General features: G+C 38.2%; 1 protein-coding gene across 1 annotated transcript in view; it reads right to left on the reverse strand.

The window, feature by feature from the left end:
• Nucleotides 1-682: 682 nt before the first annotated feature.
• Nucleotides 683-26,127, reverse strand: part of CRACR2A (calcium release activated channel regulator 2A) — a gene marked incomplete at both ends in the record, with an annotated part of 50,704 nt that continues 25,259 nt past the window's right edge. The window contains 11 exons of the mRNA XM_080363419.1: nt 683-773; nt 1,663-1,739; nt 6,810-6,911; nt 8,636-8,750; nt 10,375-10,456; nt 12,840-13,053; nt 16,914-17,238; nt 18,737-18,828; nt 19,642-19,687; nt 21,882-21,953; nt 23,904-24,091. Of these exons, the coding sequence (XP_080219545.1) occupies nt 683-773; nt 1,663-1,739; nt 6,810-6,911; nt 8,636-8,750; nt 10,375-10,456; nt 12,840-13,053; nt 16,914-17,238; nt 18,737-18,828; nt 19,642-19,687; nt 21,882-21,953; nt 23,904-24,091 (1,404 nt within the window). The remainder of the gene's footprint in view (nt 774-1,662; nt 1,740-6,809; nt 6,912-8,635; nt 8,751-10,374; nt 10,457-12,839; nt 13,054-16,913; nt 17,239-18,736; nt 18,829-19,641; nt 19,688-21,881; nt 21,954-23,903; nt 24,092-26,127) is intronic.

Here is a 26,127-nt window from a genome sequence, read left to right on the forward strand (position 1 = left end):
TTATTCAGCAACAGCTCAGGCAAGCCTGTGTGGTATCATCTCAGTGACCTATCTAAACATACCTAATTCATGACATGCAAGTGGAAGGCAGGGTTTCTTATCAGAGACCTATACGCAACAACGTGTAGTATAAATAAGTTAGTACGACTTATGAAAATCTTCATAGTTCTTGAAATCCTTTGTCCATGTATACTTTTCACTAGGCTTTAAAATATCGCCTTATACTTTGCAATTGTTGATATGTTGCTTTTAAACAACCAACCTATTTCAATTTTTAAAACCTGTATCAAAGGTCAGCCAAAATCAGGATCTAAAAAGCACTGAAATAAACAGGACTATTCAGAAGACAAGTCATCATCAGTAAGATTTTACTTCACATTCCAAGTATCTTTCTTCCTATAAAATTATTTCTTATTATTAACAATGTGGCTACTTCTACAATCCTGATCACAAAGTAGGATTCAGTGGTGTTAGATGTCAAACAGAATAAAAGACTGTTACTGTCCCAAGTACATTGTCAACTAACTGAAGACAATATTTGTAAAAGTGAAGATCAGAGGATTTTAAGATTCACTTACACCTACACTCAGAACACAGCAGAATATTTGGAAGATCAAGCAAATCTGATGGTGCCATGTAGTGTTGTATAAATGTATGATCTGTCTAAACATGCCCCACTATGTTATGGCCTGATACAGCAAGACTTTTTATTCATATCAGATTGAAGCTCAATGGTTTTCTCTTTCACTTTATCTTCGTGTTCCTTTAAAATCCTGGGGGAAAGAAACAATACTTTTGAGGAAAAAAAGTCAATGATACCCATAAGACATCAAAACAAGAAAACATTTACTCAAGCCTATTGAATTGTCCAGAGATTAACAGAAAATGACAGAATTTTGTGAAATAACAAACGAACAGCTATGATGGCTCCATCACAAAGCCGTCTTCATTCATTTAGTTAGAAAAATGTAGTTGGTGCTGACTGTTAGAATTTATTGTATATTACAGAGACTCAAAACTGTGACTTTCATTTGTTATTTTTGAGGCTGGAGCAAAACAAAACCACATCTGGCTACCTAGACATTTATCAATTACTTGACACATTCACAAAATTTCACTAACTCCAGCAAAAATATTAAAGATCTGCTAATTTATTACCAGAGTTTTCACTTCTGTAAGCAGCTCAGAAGGGACAGATTTACCTGTGTTTTTACCCCTAGCCTTTATAAAGCTTCAAAAATCCACCTCTCTCTTTTCCTAGCCCCCAAGCAGACAGCGGAATTTGAGCTGTAATGAGCAGAGGGAAGAAAGCAGCACATCCAATGTCTTACTTCAAGGACTCAGCAGCATCCATTTCCAAGCATATTTCTCCAATCCTTCAAGAAATTCCTGCAAGAACTATCACAACATCCTAGGCCCGCAACTGCCCTAGCAACAATTCAGGAGTTTCTGGGTCTATACAGAGCTTCATTAGTTTTCACAGGACTCTTTATGAACCAGAGTACCTGCTCAGTTGAAGCAACAGGCTCCAGACCGCTTTAAAAGGAACAAATATTACATCACCTTAAGTTCTTATCAAACTGAGTGAACAGAATTTACTCTATCACCAGTGACAGGGAAGTCAGGCTTGTAGAGAACTCATAGATTGTGTTTTCTTCTTACCTAGCTAAGTGAAGCACAGATTTCTTGGTATTGTACCCAGAATATGCACTGCATTCATAGAAGATTAAATTGTAATCCTAGAATCAAACAGATAGATCATTTCAATTGATTTTGCACATTATCTCACTCCAGGTTTAAAGAAGCAGAACAGATATATTGAAATGTGCAAATAAAGAAACAGAAATAGATCATCTTGGGAAAAATTAGGATTTAATTATAGAGCCAACAGTAAAGAGTAACAAAAGAAAGTAAGTGCAAGTGTGCCTCTAAGAAACAACTATATGCATTTCTCAGCAGATACTTAATCTATACAGTGGCTTTTGCTTTAAGAGCTTGATCTCCCAAAGGCTCAAATGTAAATAATGCCTTGTAAGGTACTGAAGTCTTGTGAACTTTCCCCGTGATGATGAGACCAACCTTTTCCAGAAAATGACCAGTTAGAAACCCCAGCAAAAAATAACAATAAATTTATTCTATTTCATTTTTTGTACTTCTGAAATTTTTTTGAACCTTCTTTTACAGTCAGTCTGAATATTTGGTTTCGTAGCCCTGGGAGCTTTGCAGTTTGGATAAATAAATGGTCAAGCCCTGGGGATGTTCTCAGCACTTCAGCTGAAGTCTTATCATGTTAAATGCGAGATCATCTGCACAAAAGCCTGACCTGGCAGTTGTGATGGCAAGAGGAGTTTGAGAGGGACAGATTATCCTCTCCACATCTGACTACTTTGACAAGATATTAGATTGAAGCTCACCTACATTGCCTCTATGGTATTACTATATGTCCTTTTACCCATCCAAATTACAACTTGCTATTCACTTTCTGCTTTTCTATGTGCCTTATTGATATTTATAAGAGTAGGTCAAAATTCAAACAAATAACTCAGTATCTTAGGAAATGACAATCACATGTCTGCATGTTTTCATTTGTATGCTATTAATTGTGATTACTACACTTGTACTTACTTAACAACCCTTCATAAAACACAGTTCAGTTTACAAAAGTTCCCGTTAAAATGACCAAGTACTTCAGTTTTGGTTTCTGTTGGTGGTGGTGTTTTGTTGTTGTTGTTTGGTAGTGTTTTGGTAGTGTTGTGGGGGTTTTGTTGTTTTTTTTTTTAACATACTATGCTTCCAAAATTGTACAGCTTTTTGAAATTTTTATCATTTTCATGAAAGTTCAAAGACAAAAAGTGAGGAAAAGAAGTTTCATAAATATGGTAGTCTATTTTAGCAGCTCTAAAAATGCTTCAGTGTTATCAAATGTCAGTTTTAAATATGCTATCAATGGCTATATGCTTTTTTCTAATGATCATCAGGATTAAACCACTTGTACTGATTTCTGGGTGGTCACATAAGCACAGAAAAGCAGAGAAGGGAAGAAATCAGGCAATGTTAGTGTTGGATGGATATTTTATTGATTTTTTTGACAGTGTTGTAAGGAACCATTGAAGGAGGAATGTTGTTTTTACAACTGATCTGGCACCTGAACCCAGCTGAGGGAGAAGGACTGAGAGACATCAGACTATGAATCCTTAATGTCTCTTCAAACTAATCCCTGAATGCAAACTGATTACTGTATTTAAGAAGTTAATCTAGGGGGAAGGGTAGACCAAAGAGCCAGGAATCCATACTTTAAATGAATCAATAAGGGGAAGGGTGTTGTTAGAATTAGATGAATGAATCATGTAAACTGAGGCAGGCATCAGGTAGGCGGTAAACTCTGCAGTATCCAACCAATGGGGAACAAGGGAGGGAATTTGCAGCTGGGATTTGCAGGGAATATAAGCAGGGGCTTTTTGCCCTATTCTGTGTGCCTACCTTTAGGTAGAACACCTGGTCTTGCAAAATCATTAATAAAACATGTTTTGCTGAGAGATCCTTGCATGGGTCTATTATATTTGCAAGGTAATAATTTCCTACAGGGTTTTGTATATTTATAAGGATGTAACACTATGATTCTCTTGCTTTACTTAGAAAAAAGATAAAGTCTGACTGGCTCAAATTTCTTGCTAGCTACACAAACAGAAGTTTGAAATAAAATTTACCCTCCTTTCTTTTGCTCAGCTGATCAGAGCTCTAATTGGAAACCTACTGTGGTCAGTATCTAGCTACTTTACGTCAGTCAAGCAGAGAGTGATACTACTACATCTTTCCACATACAACAGAATTTCACTAGAGGAGAACTCTCAGTGATGACATAATTTTGCTGCCATGAATCGAAATGAATTTTTCAACAAATTCCATGTGTAGGGCAAATTCTCATTGGTGAAAGATAACAATTTATACTCAGTTGATATAAATTTCTTGTTTCTGTCAGTCTGGCAAACAGGTCCCTCTCTGGAGGGGGAGTCAGCCTGGAAATGCAAAATGTCATTCCTTTGAATCAGGGAATAAACTTTAATTGATAGCCTACACAAAGAGGACAAAGTAGCAGAAGGCAAGATACATTTATTTAACAAGCCAGGAAAAGCTATCCCTCTCCATCCAGGAATTAGCTATTGAAGCTGGGAGACCACTGGCCACTACTTCACATTCAAAAGTTACATACAAATCAGCAGGCATCTTAAGAACAGGGAGGAAAATGAACAATTACCAGAGGAAGCTGGGCAATTTCTGTCCTGTAAAGTACTATCACTCTAACAAGAATAGCCCCCTCATTAGCAGTATTTGTGTAACAATGGCACTGACAGATTGATAAAGGTGGCAGTGTATGAACACATAGTAACAGTCCTTATCCCATGAAGCACACCTAGACTTCAAAGTCAAAGCAGACAAAGGCATTATTATTTTACAATTGAGGAACAGAGATAGAGAAGGATTTATTGACCCATTTAAGTCCATTCAAGAAGTCTGTGAAGGGCCGAAATAAAATCATGCTACTTGAATGCCTGAGCAGCACATATATCATAAGCCATTTTATTTAAATAGTTTGCAGTGGTTACACTAATCCACTCAAACGGAACATTGGCTCTTCCTGAGTGGTCACAACATGATCTGAATACTCTCTGTGGTGGTGTTGTGCTCATATGAATTCTTGATCGGTGAATTAAGCTAAGCTGAACAGAAATTTGTTAAATGGAGTTTTCCTTCTGGATCTTCTGCTAAAAAAGTCAAATGTCCTTTCCTTTCCTTTCCTTTCCTTTCCTTTCCTTTCCTTTCCTTTCCTTTCCTTTCCTTTCCTTTCCTTTCCTTTCCTTTCCTTTCCTTTCCTTTCCTTTCCTTTCCTTTCCTTTCCTTTCCTTTCCTTTCCTTTCCTTCCCTTCCCTTCCCTTCCCTTCCCTTCCCTTCCCTTCCCTTCCCTTCCCTTTCCCTCTCATTCTTTCTTTTCTCTTTCTCTTCTCTTCTCTTCTCTTCTCTTCTCTTCTCTTCTCTTCTCTTCTCTTCTCTTCTCTTCTCTTCTCTTCTTCTTTCTCTCCTTTTCTCTTTATATTCCCAGTATCTCTATCAAGAGAGTTTTATGTTTCCCATCAGGTCATTCTTGAACTGCATGTGAACATTTTGGTTTGTGTCCGCTATTTCTCCCTGCAAAGTCTATGCTGCAAAATTCTCCTTACCACTATGATGTTTACTCTTTAATTCATCCAGGTACAGATCAGATTCATCACAATCTTTTTTTCCTATGATGCCTTCCAAAATCCTAATTCTCCTTTCCTAGGGTATCCCACATATACTGTAACTACCAGTCTTCCCAAATGAAATCAAAATAATTCCTTTCAGGCTGTCATTCTTCCTTTAAAAAATGAACTATGCTGCCTGATTTTCAAAGCCATTATGTGATATGTGCATTATAATGGTAGCCCACGTGTTACTGACCGAATTTGTACTACATTGACTTGTGAGATGTGAGCCTGAAGCAAAGTAAGAGTAAACACAGCTGGGCTGGAATGCCCCTATATATTAGAATAATATATCTTTGTTTTACCAGTACAATTTTTTGAAGAGCTAAATGACACATAAGACACCTACTCTGTCCATTTAGCATTTATGTGTCATTTGTTTTTTCACAGAAGGATTCAGTGTTACACCCTGGAGTCTGTCCTAGCTTCTAGGGTCTCACAGCTATCTGCATTTCCATGTATACAAGAAAACAAACCAGATTTCCTAAAGGGAGAACCTTTGACGGATGAAGTTCAAGGCTGATATTGCTTGCCTATAAAAACAAAATAATGGATACAAAGCTGAAAACAGAGGTATGCTTGAAAAAGGCTGTATGAATAATCAAAATAACATAAAAAGAGATCTGGCCCTAATTCTTTCAGTTATAGAGAGGTGCCTAGCAGTAGTCTTTCCTATATACCAAGAACAATTCAGCTGCACTTCAAATTTTGAAACCTTTTTTTTTTTGGTTACCAGCAAGCAGAGCTGTAAATCAGCTTTCAAAGGAGAAAAAAGTACATACATGAAATCCAGCATGTTGTTTATTTTAGGTAAATTCCTACCAACCTAGTTAATTTCTCAGGAATATTGAAAGGACTTGTTTCTGAATAAATGAATATTATGGAGGCATTGGTGTTCAAACTATACGCATTGTCTAGAGAGATTTAAAACAAAAATTGATGGGCATAGTACACAGGAATATAAACAAGTATCTGCTATTTGCAGTCCCTTAATGCTTAAATTATGGCCTATGGATCACCAGTGGTCTGGTAGATGCAGACTGTTAACTCTAGTTATTTTATTTCCTTGATGGAAAGTTACTAAAAGTAAACATGTTTTCTACTCCTATCATAGGAATAGCAGATGGTCTTCTGTGGTTCTACAGGAGGTAGGAGGGAGAAAAGATCCTCAAATTACCTCTCTGTTAAGAATCCATAGAAAAGAGGGAAAAAGGAGAAAGAAAAAGAGCAGAGATGGAAAAAATAGAAAGAGAGAACAAAGGAAAAGAGGTGAGGTAGAGATAGGAGAGTAAATTCATAAATATTTTTTCACCACTCACTTTTTTTTAATCTAGACAGCTTTTTAAATACTGTAATTATCAGCACTTACATCACTGAGACCTGAACTGATGAGTGTGATGAGGTTCCTAATCCTTAAAAAACTTGTCTGATTAAAATGAATCTGTGTTTCTATGAATTTTGACACATTCAGACTCCATTTTAAAACCGTCACCTTCAAGTTTTTTAAGAAGTTCCCTCAAATTTTTGTACCTTAGCAAGATGTTCCCCCATTCCCATAGGGACCTCACGTTCCTTTTCATTATCAGTTTTATTACCCAACAAGAGCACAGGTACATTTTCCCCGTTTGCCTCCTGCAGAACAAAGAATAAATATCAACTGAGGCATTGTATTTAAAAAAATCACAGATCAAGATAATAAAAAATAACAGTTGTCACACTGCAACAAGACGTTTAAGACATCACGAGTCAGGTACATGCTGCTTTACTTAGAAACATGTCAGGAATTAAAGTTGCATAAAAGGCATGAAAAAGAGAGAATGTTACAGATTGCACTAACTTGGTGTTTTTTAATGCCAGAGACCTCAGTAACTTGACATTTTTTAATAACAGCACAGAAGCTCATCAGACTATAATAAAATGGGAAAGAGAAAACTACCATGCTACACATTCTCTGACATTGTGTGTTTATAGCACTGCTTTTCTAATTAAATGGACAGGAAAATAATGAGAACATCTGGGTACAATTATGACAAATAAATTATATGAAGTAGTGGAGAGATACACAGAATAGCCCCTCAAAACACATAGAAAAAGCATGAATCTAAATTAGTTCTGAAAATGGTTAGAATTATCACAATGAGTACATTCATAAAGCAAGCTGAATACTGCAGCAGTAAATGGACTTAGCCATATGTCTTCAACTTAGCAATAGTTTGTAGCAAACAAAGCTAGTCACTAATGATGAATGAACTATGACAGCTTGGAAAAAGATTTTGGACACAATATTTGACTTTTCTGGATCAAAAGCTGGAACTCTCCTCTAGTTTTTACCATACTGAATTATAACAATCACTGATTTGTTAAGATCATATATTTAATAAGGACCTGTTCTTACAAAATACATGCTACTATTACTTCAATAGAGCTACTCAGATGAGGAATAACTATACCCGGTTGGAAACATTTGCATTATTAAGTCCTATTTCCAATTTGCAAAGCCACCTATTTGCCATTACAGAAAGCTGTGTATTATACTAGAACACATGCCAAATAAAATCAGACTAAATGATCTTCACCTACCAATTTGTTCCCTACTTTTTCAGTAGCAATACTCTGCAACAGTGAGAAAATAGGAAGTCACACTTCATTCTGTCTAGTGACTCAGTCCTTTATGGTAGCAGCCTCAGTATTATTTTTATTTTCTGTTTTGGCCACAAGCACATTCAGCTGCTTGTACTCTAAACATGTTGCCTATGAGCTACAGAGATATACCAAGAAACAAAAAGAGAATTTTTAATTAACTGAAGCCACTCAGTGGCATGAGTGATGGTTTTGTTTTAATGTGGTTCAAAGGATGATTCCAGGAAACTGAACTGTCTACCACGAGACAGTTTTATAGCACTAATGTAGATACTATAACTTTAAGTTTATGGCTTATGTTCACAAGACAGTCAATTTCCCGTGAACTACATACTTGGTTGTCAAACTGGTAGTGATGCTCAGTAATCATCACACTATCATCACTGATCCAAAGCACTTCCCAGTGCTAGTGGTGATACAATGGGAGTCATCAGCTAGATAATCCTTAGAAGAAATCAGAGGACTCCATGCTGGGCTTTCCCCACCACTCATTTTGAGTCCTTAAAACCCTGGAACTGTGATTCTTTTCATAGTCATAGAGATTCTAAAAACAGCTTTACTGGTAACTGTGCAGACCAAGATCACTAACAAAAATGTAATTGTGACTACACAATAAACATGCTGCTCTCTGCGCTTTGCTCTGCTAACACTCCCTGTCCAGAAGAAGGTAGAGAATAATGACACCACAGTTTAGATATAAAGTTATGTCATGTTACCTCAATGCTTATCAGCCACTGCTTAACAGCTGTGAACGTGTCTTTTGCTGTTATATCATACATCACAATGACACCATCTGCTTTTCTGAAAAATTGCTTGGTAATACTTTGGTACCTACAAGAAAGAACCTGTTTATAACTCTCTTCAACAGAAGTAGCAATCTGACAACATAAGTTTTATCATAATCCCACCTTGCACTCCCAAAGGAAAATGCTGCCATACAGTTTCCACTAATCATAAGCATTAAATCCCTGTTAATTTGGTTTACATAGGTATTCTAAAATTCCACAAACTAGACAAGGGAGAAGCTGTAATACTGATCTTCACTGCAGATCCTGTTTGAAAGGTGAGGCTTATTATGAATTGCAGTAAACAATCCCATTCTTCCTGAATCATCAGATCATTTTTCTCATTCAGTAGAAGATTCACAGAGGGCACTACTAACACCACAAATTACTGCAACAGCAAATAAATTATTTCCAAAAAAATATTATTCAAAAGTGCTTGGAAAAGTGCCCTCTGCTTTCTTTAACTGATTCTGAGTTAGTCTGGATAATCAGCTGCATATCTTACCTTTTCCCATCCTCTTTCGTTTTAAGTTTCGAGCAGAAATTTCTCCCTCACAAAGTGCTCTAACAAAAGCTAGCAAGAATTCTGTTTGGGAATTTTTTCCCAAGTTTCCTGTAGAAATGTAGATCATCATTATCACCCTTGCTTTTAGTAACAGAAAAATACACAATAGGTGAGGACATTGGAAAGGAAATTACCACTGAAAACTTACAAAAACTTGTGAGATCTTCAACTGCAATGGTATTGTTTTGGTGGAAAACAAACAAACAAGCAAAGAAAAACACAACTTTTTTTTTTTTTTTTAAACTATTAAGGCATTTTCTGCTATAGGAATAATTCTAGATACATTTTAAAATAAGCCTTCCTCCTAAAGAAACTGTGTGGTACAAAACTTTTAACAGCTTTAATAATCTCTTCTACAGATTGGCAGTTTTTTCAATGAACACTTAGCACAAAATGAGCACATAATCACTGGTAGGGAAGGATCTATATTGTGAATTCACTGGCTCTATTAGGAATTCATTCCTCTCCTGAGAGGCAGGATTAGGCAGGATTAGATCCATGCTTACTAATCTTCAAACAGATGATTCAAGGAAGCAAACCTTAGAATGTATATTGGTTTTGGCTAGGATAGAGTTAAATTTCATCATACTAGCCATACAGGGCCATGTTTTGGACTTGTGATGAGAACAGTGTGGGTAACACACCAGTTTCAAGGCCTTTTCTGTTTCCTGGACCAGTGAGCAGGCTGGGGTGCACAAGAAATTGGGAGGGGAACACACTTGCAACAGCTGACCTCAACTGACCAAATGGATATTCCACACCATACAACATTGTGCTAAGCAATAAAACTGTGGAGAGAAGAGAGGTTGGCTGAGGCTGCAGTTGCTCAGGGACGGGCTGGGCATAGATCAGTTGGTGGTAAGCAACTGGGGTTTTTTTGCATTACTTGTTTTTCTTGGGTTTGTTTCTTTTCCCCTTAATTGTTGTGTTTGTTTGTTTGTTTGTTTGATGGGGGGTTTATTATTATTAAACTGTCTTTATTGCCACATTAGTTTTCTCGCTTTCACCCTTCTAATTCTTTCCTCCATCCCACTGGATGGGGAAGTAAGTGAAGTGTGGTGTTTAGCTGACTACCAAGGTTAAACCACAAAATAATGTGTCTTACCGTTCCTGGCCAGCTGTGTCCCATAGTTGCAGGGCTACCTGGGTATTATCTACTGTGATGGTTTTCACATTGTAATCTACACCTGTAACAGAAATACAAGGTAGGTTGTCTCTTTGATCTTTGAAAACCTGATCCAGAAAATAGCAACAATTGCAGAAAGGTAACTAGATACTACATTAAAAATTATGTCCATACTCTCTAGCTATCACAGATCAACAAGAGCTTTTATGTGCCAGAAGTTTTGAGTAATAAAATATTGAATGTTAACAGAGCAGATGAATTGTGTAAAAGCTGTAAGATCAGTGTATATGAGTCAAGGGTCCATTTGCCAGTCCACAGCAGTCGAAGCTAGTCAGCCTGGAATTCATGCTGTCTGAAATTTCAGTGTTTAGTCTGAGTATCCTCCATAGGCACATTCTACAGTTATTGGAAAAATACAAGGCACCACACTAAGGGGACAGTGGAACCTAAGATAAATGCTGAAGATAGATGGACTGAATATATGGAGAACTTCCTCCTCTCTTCAGAGTATAGAACATGGGCTGACTACAGTTAGGTTAGTCCTCTAATTTTTATCTGGCTAAATGCAAGTGAGACAAAATTAATTTATCTAATTTTTTTAAATGTATTCTCTCCAAGTTTCCCTAACCTGAGATCATATAAGTACCTTCTGAATATTTATAATGATAATTAGAATCTTAAATATTAATCAGTCACTGCCTACTCCTAATGACAACCTGCATTTTCTTGTATCACACTGTATGGTATCCTAGATACAGAATAATAGAATAATTCAGGTTGGAAGGGACCTCAGCAGGTCATCAAAAATTTCTTTGGAGCCATTTTCCACATCAACGGGATTTTTATTGCTGGCATTAATGAAGAAGCATCAATGGGCAATTAAGAAATCTGGATGGAGGATATATCCATTGCTTATAATCTAAGGGAAGAAATTTGAGCTATGAGAGAACAGTCTTCTCTAGGTTGTTCACTTAACTTTTGAACTGTCTGTATCTTGCCAGCCATAGTCCACACTTATGAAACTCATTGACGTGAAGACTAGATCAAAGCTATGACAAATAGTTTCTTGCTATTGCATTTGCAAGAACACTGGATGACCAGCCAAAAGATTAAAAGGTCTCATGCATTCCTGTGCTTTTCTTCTGGAAACTCCAGGAATTGCACACACTGTGTAAGACCTCAGAGTCTAAAGAAGTGGATCAGCCATTTACAAGGCAACAGGGATAGCACAGAACACCAGATTCTTAAATGTAGACAATTGCATATAGATGTCTAATCTCCCATTGCAGTTAATGAAGATCTAGCCAATGAAGAACTAGGAGTCTAGGAAATGCTGAAGCTTACCCTGAAGTAGGCACCAAGAGTCAGATTAATTGGTCGCTAGACTCCTCTGACTGGATTGATTTGGAGAGGGTGGTGGGGTAGAATTCAGCTGTTTGCTCTTAGGCACCTAGTGCTGAGATGTCATTTAGTATTCAAAACATCTGTTTCAATCTGGAAAGATGCCCAGCAGACCTGCTTTCTTCTAAAGCAGCAGCTGAAGGCCAGGTGAAATATCTTATAGTGCCGAAATTAATTTAAATCCCTATGCTAATATCTCAGATCTTCCCTGACTCTAATGTGAACTTAGACACTCAATATACCAGTAGAAATTTAAACTTAGGTGTCTTTACCTACCCTGTAAGCCGAAGGTGTGACAGCAACTGCTCACCTGATGTTCTTAGATTGTCACAAATGCAAGACATATCTATTAATTTAAATACCTTTTATTGTGAAAAAAAATTTATTTCATATATGCTACAGAATAAGTAAGGCCCAAATACAGACTAAATGTAATGAACATTGGCAGTAACTCAGCTGCATTTCAATAACCTATACTTGAGTTTTTGTACCTTGTTTGTGTCTGACTTTTGACAGTTTGGTTTACAACTTCATGCAACATAAGTACAACATAGGTTTTGAAATGTTTCGCTTTGAAAACATTGGTCTGACATATTTCTTTGGTTCTTAATATAATGCTAAATCTTCAAACATAACTCAGATATTCTACTTTCTCTCTAAAAGACAATCTGATTACTTAGAGGGATAGAGATGGAGTATGGAGGTGGGATGGTTAGTACAGTGCAGTTCAGGGAACAGGATATCAGTTTCAGAACAGTGAGATCTGCAAGGAAATTCTCACTTCGCTGAAATCAGTAGGATTTTTCTGATTTCTTTCAGTGCTGCCACGATTTCAGTATGGAACCTACTCTGAAATCTCTTCATCAATTATCTGCTTCCCAGTTTAGGAGAACTCACTTTGCATCTCCTGCTCTGCTTTTGGATAATTGACTTTTACCAAATCTGTATGTTTCTGTTTTATAACACTAGACCTGATCTCAGTAGAAGCTGCTAAGTACTGTTGGAATAAACATAATAATAGTAATAATGTTTCTTAAACTTACCTACAGTAGCAGCTGTGCCTGGGAAAAAACGATCTTCACAAAATCGTCTTAAAAATGAAGTCTTTCCAACACTTGAATTGCCCACAAAAATAATCTTGAATAAACGGTCTGGAACAGAGTTTACTCTTTTCTCCTTTAAGTAAGAGCAAACATTAGCCTCCAACTGTTCTACAAATCCTGTTGCCTTTCCATTTTGTCTTGTCTTGAAGGCTAACTGAGACGGGAAAAAAAAAAGATATTTCATCCTAATATGTTCTCCATTACTCTTAAAGCGATATACTCTTTCTTAAAATAACTCAGAATTTCAGAAGTTTGCCATGCGTCACTCCAGATAATTTGAAGTGCAGTGATTTGGACTGAGCTCTCGAAATATACTTAATATGAACATAAGACTGCACTGAAAAATGCATCATTATTTCCAAAAGAAAATGGTTTATGTTCATCCCTGCAAATCAAAACCCATAACACTTCTCTCAGCTCTGCTCAGTAGTTTCATCCTGTACCAATGAGACAGTGGAAACAGCACATATTCACCTAGATAACTAAAGCAAAGTCATAATTGTTTGGCTTATACCGTCTATCACCAGATTCTTTTCTTTGTGACTTCTGTGGAGCCAAGAGTTTCCATGTAACTACTGCACTTCTATATCTGTTTAACATTACAGGTAAAAGCATAGGGGAAAGAGAGAGAATTAGACACAGATAATCAGTCTGTAAACATTCAGCTATGTTTCTATCATTTAGCTTTTTAAGCAGAAACAAGAACAATTTGTTCTGCCTGTCCACGTCCTGTTTACTCTGGGCTAAGCTAAGTGGATGCTGGAGAGAATATTTATACCCTATGTCAACTAGGTCATTATTCCCCAGACCATTGTATAATATGTACATCAAGAGTTGCTTAGGGAAGAACACTGTAGCACCAGCTGATCTGCGAGGCATACCCTAGCTGGCCTCTTCTCTTATTTTGTGCAAAGGTGGGGGAAGAAGAGGGAGACAGTACGTTTGTTAATGCCTCAAAAGGGAGCAAGATCATGGATGCTCTTGGTATCAGTTTGTTGGGATGGAGTTGTGAGGAGGGAGAGGAGAGGAGGAGAGGAAGGGGAGGGAAAGACCTTCTGCTAGGTATTTGAGGTACAGAATCCCTGAGACTCTTGACTTCAAGAAAACATCAGAACTGGACTCACTGCCTGACAAGTCCTTTGAATGTGACATTGAAGTCTGGCTTTGCAAATTTTTTCTACAAATATACTGAAGCCTTACAGAAAGAAGCAGAAACAATACAGAGCCGCACTTGATGGGGAAAAATTAAATAAAAACTCAAGCTGCTGTCTTCCTTAGTATGAAAAAAAATAATTCACTGCTGTATATTTTGGGGACAAAAATACATGTATCTTTCATAAGCTGGGATAAGAGCCCTTTACAAATATACAGAGATTTCTTATTGTTCACTTCTCCTTTCCTATTAAAACCTCAAACTCCACTGCAACTGTAGGCTGCTAGTAATACACACATCTACATAAAGCACATTTTCAGTTCTGCTGAAAAACATTCCCAGCTTATTAGGCTCCTTTACACTGCAGATTCTTTGAGCAGCATGACATGAGGGGAGAGAAGGACTGGCTGCAGAAGACAGTCCTGTTGATATATGGCCCTGAGACTCACACCTCATAACTCGTGATGCAGCAAGCAGCTGGTTAGCTTTTTTCTCAGGTCCAGCTGAGGATTATGTGCAGAGAGCTGCCCTGAAAACACTTACTAATGGACTACCACTCCTCCTAGCCTAGGCATGCTGTCAGGAGTGGGAATCAATGTGCAAGCATGTTATGAAACAAGGTCACTTCTGATATCTACATTTCATGGTCAGGAAGTGGTAATCTCAAGAGCCATCATTTAGGAATTGCAAAGTTGTATGAGAAATTCATCAGACTACAGCTGGTGTATGGAAGGAGATGAAGCACTACTCATACAAAGTAGCAGTGGTCAAACACACAGCCTAGAGACTGCCATAAGCAATGGAATGCCATCAATTGAATAGTCCTTGGCAGGCTGAGTCAGCACACCAAAAGAACCATGCAGGACCATGCTCATATTTCAGTGCCACATTGACAGAGTTTATCAGAAAGGAGTATTCTGCTGTGGTTTTTTAAACTAAATTTTAAAAAACAAGCAAAAAACAACCAAAATTAAGGCCTGGGCTAAGGAACTGACAATTATAGGAAAAAAAAAAAAAAAAAGAAAAAAAGAATTCCCAGTTCTAAGTGACCTTTGAAAATGCACTTCTTATATTACCCTCATGATGTTTCTTTAGAAACTGAAACAAAATGTTTTCAACAACTAGGCAAAAGACATTTTATGATTTCTTCTCTCCCCTTCATGCTTGCTCTCAATTGTCTTCGAGGAAAAAAAAAATTGTAAGAAAAAAGATCTGAGGGACTGCCCAGTTCCTACCCAGCTGAGAGGATGTAGTTTCAAGGGACGTGACTGCTGAAACAGAGCAGGCAGGATAGGTTTATTCTAGCTGACCTGATGACCTACTTCGCTTTTGCTGTTCAAAAATCCAATTATGCCATACTTCAAAAATATGATACAAAATAAGTCATACAGGAAGTAAAAAATAAGCATTGTATTAATTCATTTCAAAGGATGAAGCTCTGTTCTGTGCTCTAGATTTCTATTAAAATGTAAGGTAGAAGTTATTATGTAACCATGGCATAATTCTATCATAATTTTTAAGATCAGCTTGCTTCTTCTAAAGGAACTATATAATTATGACCAAGCATACCTATTTTTCCTATACTGTAATATTCTTAATATACACTTCAAGAATCTAAAAATGAGTAATGTTTAACAGTGATACTAAAATTAGAAAACACACGGAGTTATCTCTAATGCAACAGCAGTGCAAGAAGGACTTTAAACTCCAAAGAAATGTATCTTCCAGCATATTGTTTTAAGAATTATTACTGCATGGTAAATTCATTGTTATCACGCACATAAAAACTAGAGCTAAGAACAAACAAAGCAGAACAATAATAAAACCCCTGAGTTTCAATTTGCTAATTAAAAGTCATCTCACAAAAGTAATTAAAGATATTTGCTCCTGTCATTCCTCAGATAGTGTAACAGCTACCAAAGATGACTCAAAAGTATCAGCATATGAGAAATATAATTCTTTTGAACAAACAAACAAACAAAACCCCTCACTTTTCAACAATAGTTACTTCCTTTTTTTTAGACAGTTGCTATATTTCAGTGGATCTTATTGTGTCATCTATTACAAGGTTTAACTTCACTTTTCCTAAACAGTCCTTCAGACATAAGTCTATGCACACACTGTTTGCAATTATTAATGCCACTCCTTTACTTTGAGTTTCCCTTCTTTGCACCTTCAACATTTATCTGCAATATATTTCCATCTCCCTCTTCATGCAATGGTTTAATTTGTCATGCTTTAACTTAAAACCAGAAAACTAAATAATTTTAGATTCTAATAACAATGTATTAGCCTTCAACACCATTTAATGTTTTCCAAGGTCTTTAGAACAGAATAGAACAGCTCCAGTTGGAAGACACCTACAACAATCATCTAGTCCAACTGCCTGACCACTTCAGGGCTCACCAAAAGTTAAAACATGTTATTAAGAGCATTGTCCAAATGCCCTTTAAACACTGACAGGCTTGGGGCATCAGTCACCTCTCCAGGAAGCCTGTTCCAATGTCTGACCACCCTCTCAGCAAAGATATGTTTCCTAATGTCAAGTCTGAACCTTCCCTGATGCAGCTTTGAACCATTTTAATGAATCCTGTCACTGGATCCCAGGGAGAAGAGATCAGCACCTCCTTCTCCACGTCTCCTCCTCAGGAAGCTGAAGAAGGCAGTGAGGTTGTCGCTCAGCCTCCTCTTCTCCAAACTAAACAAATCCAGAGTCCTTAGTCACTCCTCACAGCACATGCCTTCTAACCCTTCCAGACACTTTGTTGCCCTTCCCTGGACACATTCAATAACCACTTCGGAAAATGTGGGGCTCAGAACTGCACATATTGCTCAAAGTGAGGTCGCCTTTGTACCCTTACATTTGACATTGTTTCCTTCCCTATAGGCTGCTCTCTAGAAGATGATGGTGAGTATTCCATCGATTGTTCTGTGTTTTTCTTATCCATTTCCATCTCAGAAGTATTCTCATCTTCTCTAGTCCATCTGTTCAGCTGCTTATCAACCAGCCTGTCAAGAAGATGGGGTAAGTGATCTTCCTCAACTGATATTATTCTTTGGAGATGCAATGCTTTAGACATTCCTTCAGTGGCTCTAGCATCAGGCTCTACCAAGAGAATTCCATTTGGTCCAGCAGAATTCCTTCTCTTTGAGTTATTGAACACATCCTCTTCTTCAAATGAATGGCTAGACAGAGAAAAAAGTAAGTACATCACAGAAATATATTGGACCTGAATTCCTATTGTTTTCTTCTTTCTTTTACTACTCACAGCAGGCACAGTAGATTCAGTCTAATGTCTACTGAAAAGTGTGTATATATATATATATAGCGTGCTTGATAACTGTAAGTATCACGGGAAAAGTTAATAACTTACAGCAAAAACCTGAACCAGAATATGAAACATAAGATTAGCTTAATTTCTAACCTCATGTAATAGCTAAATTTCTCTACTGTGATTTCCTATTCTCCTCCCCTATCTATTCTGGAAGAATAAAACAACCTCCCAAACCAGACTCTTTCTATGTGTCATGTAATTCTCTCTTTAGCAGGCAGGAAGGAGATGGGTTTGTCTAATATGCATGAATAGGAGACTAAGTGGGAATTCAATAGGAGGGGAAGTGTAGATGATATAAATCCAGAGTCTTCTCAGGTGCATGCAATGACCACAGATGCAAGCTGCAATATGAGAAATGCTGACTTGTTACAGGGAACAAAACTTCTTCATGAGACTGGTGCAGTAACAGAACAGGTGTCCAAGGAGGCTGTGGGACCTCCATCCAGATGTTCAAAAACTCAAGGCCCTGAGCAACCTTACTTAGCTTTGGAGTTATCCCTGTTTGAACAGGAGATTGGCCCAGAGACAGTAGAAGTCATTCCCACTTTTTTTTTTTCTGTGATTTTTGTACCATAATTGCTTTTGCCAATTGTTCTCCACTTCTCAGTACTGAACTTACCAAACTGTACCTCTGAAAGCTTTCCCTCTTTACACTTCATGACCCTGTTCCTGCTGTGATATTGTCTTAACTGCTCTTTAAAGCATCTCAAAAGAAACATGCTAACTTTTCACTGAGATCACCATCTTGTTCCTGTTGATTTCAAGTTTACAGCCACACAGCTGAGAATTAAATTCTCCATGTTTTACTAGTTTAAATTCTCATACTCCACAACAGGACTGCTGTCCTCTAACAGGATTGTCAAACTCAATTTCACTGGCGGCCATACCAGCCTCACAGTTGCATTGAAAGGGCCAAATGTAATTTTATTACTGTATAAATGTAACATTCCGCTCTTTGACGGCAACCGCAAGGCTGATGTGGCCCCCAGTGAAAGTGAGTTTAACACCTCTGCTCTAGAATGAGAGGGAAAGAGATATAGTTTTGCAGGAACTTACCAAGAACGTTGTACCACATCAACGTAGGGTAATAGGCAAGCTTTTGTGCCTCCCAGTGTATACTCATCCACAATGGGTAAGCCTCTTGCCTTTGCAGACAGTACACTTGTTTTATGTGAAAATTTGCCTCTTTATTTCCAAATTTCTCAAGGAACACACTAATCTTATAGTGACAGACACTTTAGAAATACATGCTTTGTAAAGTCCAAAGAAATCACAAAGAAAACATTCCACGTCATCTTTCTAAAATCCCCATCGTACTCAAACAGGGAACACATGAAAAAAGTTCTTACCTGTTAGGCAGCATCTTGTCCTCTATGTATTTCCCAATGACAGACCCTGATCTTTGCTTCCAAATGGCTTTCGTAACACTTGTTTTGCATTTCTGCAGAAATACAGAATAGTTCTTACTAATTTACTCCTGTTGTTCATTATGGTTAACTGGCTTCATTCCTAATGCTTAAATAATGCAATGAATATGAAAAAAAAAAAATGTAGAAAAAATTCTAGAGTATAAATGCTTCAAAATCCTGACTGATAAAAAATGAGACCATGGAAACTCCAGATCCTGATAGAATTCATTTTCTTTGTAAACTAAGTGGACCACAATAAAACAGCATAATGTAATGAAAAGATGTCAATGGAGAGATGGTGATTTACACTAACAGCTTCTTGTAGGAATAAGAATACACGGGTAAACTAAGTGGCCTTAGTCTCCTTAAGCCAGGGTACGTTTGGAACTTCTTATAGGCCCATTCTCTGCTGCTGGATAAAAAGTTAATATGATCTGCTCTTACCTAGTTCCGATAGGTATTCAGGTACTGATTCAGGTACACAGATATTGTACTGTTGTATAAACATTTCAGGATATTAGCTATTCTTGACTGGATAGATTAACACAATTCAATTGTTCTATTTTTAGTTTATTTCATCATGTCATAATTGCATCCTTAGCTTACAAAATACATTCATCTCCCTCAAGATAGCTCTAGCTTTATAATTCTAAAAATGTAGCTCTTAAAATTGTTCATCAAATTTAAAAATCTTACTCACAAGTGAGAAAAAAGACAATATAAATTAAGAATGGGCAAGATCTAAGTAGTACAAGAGCTTATTTCCTGCACAACCTTCTGAATCCCTTCTCTTGAGGCTGTTCTGTGTTTGCTCAACAATGGGTTTGAAAATAATACTTGTTTACCTGTAAAAATATGTCACGTTCATCTTTGAGATGTTTGTTCCTCTCCCTGCAAATAAAGAAATACCGAGGCCAAGTATTTAGAACTGCTGACTTTTCTACTCAATACTAATAGACAGACTAGACAGCCGACAGTGTAAAAGGTAAGTCAAATGCATTTTAATTTGGCATATCTCCACTCTTGATCAAGCTTTATTTATATTCTCACCACAGCCAGTTCCCTGTATGGGCTATTGAATCTCTACTAGGGCTGTGCTGATTAAAGCCAGCTGGTATCTGGCCATCATTCTGTAGTTTATGAAAACAAATGTCATAACACATAGAAATCAGTTCTGGTCAATATGCATTCACTTACTCTAAATTAGAATGTTTAAAGCTTTTCATGGTAAAGATGACTTCTCAATGTGGAGAGGGTGTAATGAATTCTCTGTTCATCTGGTGAGAGCTATGAAGGCCAGTTATGTCCCTCTGAGGGCTACAGGTGTGGGTCTGATGGAGAAGTCTCCCTAGAAAAACATCCATCTTCCATTCATTATGCAGAAGAGATTAAAATGTCAAGAAATCGAGACTCCAGGCAATCAGCCAGCTCTGATCAGATCTGACAACACACCTCCTAGGTACATCATTCATTGTCTCCATGTATTGCTGGCCTGACCACAAAAGAGACTGAGCAGCCATTACAGCTCTGCTGTCAGATGTTTCTATCTATGGCTCCATTCCCAAAAGCAGACAAGATCACAGCACATGGAATGGCCTATGAGAAACACACTTCAAAACAGGAGACTCTCCTCAAGCATGGAAGCTTTCTAGGTAACTTTAAAATGAGGCATCCTGAAGGAAATGCAGTGAATGAAGGCAAGAAAAGGCAAGTACAATCTATAGCCCATGCAAACTTACCACTGAGCTAACAAAAACTAACGTTGCTGCACATTAAGAGTGTTAAAATTGCCTGAAAACAACTCCAAACTTTAAAGTCTATGAAAACATAAGTGTCACAGAGAAAATTAGCTAGCTATATTTTGATACAATTATAAATAAACAAGCATTTTGGCAAAAGAATCTTTGTTTTGGCTTTTAGAAACTTTAAAAACAACAGAACGTTTTTCCAAGCTCCAGGTCTCCTGTGGCCAGGCTTCTACCACAGAACAAGCTTAGAACAGTTCACCATTGTTTTGTTTCACTTTTGGAATGGAGATTGTTCTGCAATACCAAATTGTCAAAACAAAGTGAATCTTTCACATGTACTACCATCTACTGTGTGCAAGAATGGGACCATTTTTGTTGTCTGTTGTGTCACTATCCTGTGGCAGGTTGACCTTGGCTGGCTGCCAGATGCATACACAGCTGCTCTCTTACTATACCCCCTCAAAAGGACAAGGGAAGAAATAAGATGGAAAAGCTTGTGGGTCAAGATAAAGACAGAAACATTGCTTACCAACTACCATCACAGACAAAACAGACTCAACTGTAGGATTATGAGAAACAAAGAAAAAACTACAATCAACTTCTCCCCACCTTCCCTTCTTCCCAGACTCAACTTCACTCCTGCACTCTCGACCCTTTTACCTCCTTGCCAACCCCAGTGACACATGGGGATGGGGAACAAGGGGGCTGTGGTCAGTCCATTACAGCTCCTTTCTGCTGCTCCTTCCTCCTCACACTTTTGCCTTGCTCCAGTGTGGGTTCTCTCCCACAGGTTACAGTCCTTCACAAACTGCTTCAGTGTGGATCCTTTCCATGGAGCACAGTCCTTCAGGAACAGACTACTCCAGTGTGGGTCCATCATGGGTCACAGTTCCTGCCAGTAAACCTGCTCTTGTATGGGCTCCTCTCCATGACCCGTAGGTCCTGCAGGAGCCTGCTCCTGCATGAGCTCTGCTGCAGCACCTGGAGCACCTCCTCTCCCTCCTCCTTCACAGACCTCGGTGTCTGCAGGGCTATTTCTCACACATTTTTATTCTTACTCCTCTCTCTCAACTGCTGTGCACTGTTTTCTACCCTTTCTTACAAAGGCTTTCCTTGAGGCACCACCATCTTTGTTGAGGGGCTCAGCTGTGCTGGCTGGAACCGGCTGTGCTTGTCACGAGGCACTCCCAGTCTCCTCTCTGGCACTGAGGCAGCCTCTGTGGCATCCCACTGGCAACACCTGGTCACCTACGCACAGTACATATCCCAACATAATTTCATCCTTTAATCCTCCTCAGAATGATGCAATAAGTTCTTGAATGTAAGGTCTGCATTACCTTAAAAAATCCAGCTGCTTCTGAAGTCCAGACTTCTCTCTCTGTAAGGCTTCTGCCACTCTATACACCTCCCTGTAATGAAAAGAACAAAATAAAATTATTCTAACCATGGTAACAACACCACTAAAATGCTTCTCCCTAGGGGTATCCACATTTGTGAGTTCAGCTTCTCCAAACCTGTAGACTTCATTCTGCATGAATGGTTACTAATTTTTAAAAAGATAACCAGTACAAGGCCCACAGTACCACAGCAGTTTGAGTTAGCAGAGTAAGGAGCAAAGGTTATTTTTAAAAAATTTATAGCTTTATAATTTCTTCATCCAGAGAGCTTAATATATGCTGATACTGGCACTTGCATCATTCAGAGAAGACATACTGCTGAAATATCTCTCACTCATGGCCACTGAAAACCATGTAATATTTTACCCAAAATTAGAGTTTATCTTGCTACTGAAAACATATGTCAGGCTCAGACATCTACATTCCCTAAAATTTCTTTTCAGTTCCTGACTTTAACAGTTATGCAGCCTTAGATATTGGACACAGTGTCTCAGATTTTTATACTAGATTTACACCATTTATTTTGACTTTATGCAACTCGGTGTCTGGCCTTACATGTTTTTTGCCTTTCAGTGAAGCCTCAAGATCTTCCTGTGTAGCCAGAACACTACATCTGCTTCAACAGCTCAGGTCTTATCAGACTGATACAGATGTTTTAAGCAACACTGCAGGTGCAGTTGAGTTGGTCTGAGCTCTAATTCCATAAAACACTATTTAATCCAATGTGCTTTGTAAATGCAGTAGTATTATTCAGCAGTCTGACCACTGGGCACATTTCCTCTGTAGCTCTAAAACCAGATCATTCCATAGTCTTTGCTCTTGATCTGAAAGAGGCTTCAAAGAGGAAACACACAACCTTCTACTGTCTACTTCCAAAACACACATCTAACATGCAAACCTAAATATAGTTCTTTAGCAATTATGTATCAACAAAGTTCATTGTTTATGACCTCAAGAAAACTTAAATTAGTAATAACTAAATAGAGTTTGGCACAAAGCTTAAGAGAAAAAGAATATGCCATCTGATTTAATATTATCCTCTATCCTGAAATATGCCAAATAGTCACAGCTCTGAGTTACGTAGTTCATTGCTGAAATGTGTAGAATCTGGCAAGATAGGCACCAGTCTGGCATCCATGTGCTCTCCGTTGGCAACAAGAGGGTTTAAGAGATCCCTGAGTACTTTTTGAAAACTATCTTTCATTAAATGGACTTTAATGAACAGTTCTGCCACTTACTACAGCTTCAGGGTAATGTAACTTTTGCTTTGTGTAGAATACTGGAGCACTACGAGTAGATTGATTTGCCATTTATATGAATTGTAAAAATTTCTTCTTGAAAAATAGTTTTTAATTCACAGTCAGAACCTGAAATCTAAAGCTTCTGAGCTGGTAACCCCAAAATTATGGTTCTGGATCACCATAAGGCCTTGTGTGAATAATGATTTAGCTGCATAAGCTACATTTTATCTTGCTGGCCATCTCCTTGCTCAGAAATGATGTACTAGACTTGCTTTTGATGAAGAAAAGAAGCACATCCTAGCCATCTCATAGCCAGAGTACACTCTGAGAAGCACGCTCAGATAGACTTAGCTTTGAGGAAGATGGAGCATCTTGTGCCACAGCTGTAATTTCTGTAAGGATTCCCACTCATATTTCAAGACTAAGGCATACTTTTTAACAAATTAAACTGATTTTTAATTCCAAACACACTCAACAAATGCAGAGTGGGGGGGTGGGAGAACACTGATATTTGGAAACAGTAGCAAGAGATTCTATAGAAGCCAGATATACTACAGAAAACATATTGAATTACTTGGGGAAAAATGTCTAAACCGCACTTGGTTTTGCGGGTAGTTTCTGCTTATCACACAAACTTAAACCATGGCACCAAATACCCTGAGAAGGAGGCTCATTGGCATGGTAAGTAAATGTACTAGAACCACTGCAGCTGAAGACTTACATTTCCTTCTCCTCATGTAGTCTTGATGCCTCTTCTTGAAGCACCTGTAACTGTTGTTGAGCCAAGCTTAGTTCGTGAGACGTTCTCTCCAGGTCTCGCAGCAGCTCCTGGTTAGTCAGCTTCAGCTTGGTGTTCTCTACTTTGGTTTTTTCTTTGCCACTGAGAAGTTCTGTACATTGCTGCTCTAACTGGGATAGAAGAACAGAGAACAGCAAGTATTATGGCTGTGGCATCTTGGTTTTGAGGCTTTCAAGTCTTAGAGGTCAGTTGAGTATGGAAGCTATTTATATCAAAGCCAACATATGAATAAAACACACAGCGCTCTTCCATTGCTCTGTGTACAGACATAATTACATTAGACAAAACCAAACCATTCCACTCGATGACTGAATTTCATCCAGTTCAAAAATGCACCAGTACAAACCACAAAAAAAGGTGTTTACAGAGCAGATTAGCAATTCTTAGTTGATATTTACAACTGCTATTTTAGACAATTTCCCACAATGACAAGGCCGACACAGAGTGATTCAGAGTTCTGCCTAAAAACTGTTAGATTTAAATCTGGTAGCTGATAACCTTCCCATTCCCAGTAATATAAAAAAGCAGTAACCTTTCTGCCATCTCAGCTAAATCTGCTAAGAAATGTGAATTTTTATTCATTTTAATAAGTATACACAAAGTGTACACAAAGGAAAGATACACTTTCCCTGTTAAACAGATAACAGCATATGACAGTGGTTTCTGGTATGTAAAGAAGTTCCACCTGCTTCTCCCTGGCTAACTGAGCAAATTAAGATGACTGAGCAAAAGTTAAGTAGACTAAAATTAGTCTGCTTTGTATTAGGGAAGGTGTTGCTGACCTGAAGATAGTTAGTTTGTCTGTTTCAGTATGCATTTTAAGGGAGGTAAAATGTACTAGGAGCATTACAATGATACCAGTTCTATCCTTTAGATCTGAGACACAATGGAGGATTTTTTAGAATTCTCATTTTGCACATCCCAACAAGCGGAGCTCACCCAAACCAGAATCTGTCCCTACTGAGCTCTGCCAGTCTGTTTACGCTCTACAATACTTCTGTTTGCTGATGACACCAAGCTGGGAGGAGTGGCTGACATGCCAGAGGCTGTGCTGCCATCCAGCAAGACCTGGACAGGCTGGAGAGTTGGGCAGGGAATAATTAAATGAAATATAACAAGGGAAAGTGTAGAGTCTTGCATCTGGGTAGGAACAACCCCAGGTTCCAGTAGAAGTTGGGGAATAACCTATTAGAGAGCAGTGTAGGGGAAAGGGACCTGCGGGTAACAGAGCACTGGAACAGGCTGCCCAGGGGGCTTGTGGAGTCTTCTACTCTGGAGACATTCAAAACCTGCCTGGACACATATCTGTGTAGCCTCATCTAAGTGCTCCTGCTCCAGCAGGGGGATTGGACTAGATGGTCTTCTGAGGTCCCTTCCAATCCCTAACGCTCTGTGATTCTGTGAAATTTCATTTGTCCAGCATAGCTTTTTTTCCATAAAAACAAAATGGGATAGTCTAATTTTTATGATAGCATGAAGATCTTGTCCTCCAAAAGCACCCTTGTTGATACTCATGCAAATTCATAAGGGAAAGGGGAAAAAATAAATAATAGAAATTACAAATAAAATAGAAAACACAGTAATACTCTTAAACAATGCAAATAATCGAAAAGGAAAACATTAAATTAGATAAAAATAATGTTAATAAAAATAACACAGTGAGCTGGTTTGTCTGAATATGGGTTTTCTTCATGCAGTTAGAAACGTTTCTTTTTCATAGCTAGCATGCTCATTATTTGGACTTAGTTTGAGAACAAGAGATAACACCTCAGCACAGAGCTAATGTTTTTAATTGCTCTGGTCTGAGAGCCAAGGACATTCTGAGTGCTCTAACCACAGAGATGGGGCAGAGCTTCACTGACATCCAGATTGATCAATGAGAGTATTCCATCATGCTTCAGATAAAAGAGCAGGACTTTCTGGTTGGCTCTTCCGTTATCTCTTGCTCTCTCTCTGGGGCGCAGCCAGGGGAGGTCTGTGTGGGACGTTTAGTGCGGCTTTTGCCATTTTGCAAAGGACTCTGATCCTTTCTGCCTTTTTCCTCCCTTATCTCAATCTGGGATAGGCTTTAGGACCAGGTGTGGCTTGCTGGGACTGGCTGCTCAGTTGTGGACAGAGTTTGTGAGGAATTGCCTCGAGTATTTTT

The sequence above is a fragment of the Nesoenas mayeri genome (genome assembly GCF_963082525.1).
Source record: "Nesoenas mayeri genome assembly, chromosome: 1".
Taxonomy (NCBI): domain Eukaryota; kingdom Metazoa; phylum Chordata; class Aves; order Columbiformes; family Columbidae; genus Nesoenas; species Nesoenas mayeri.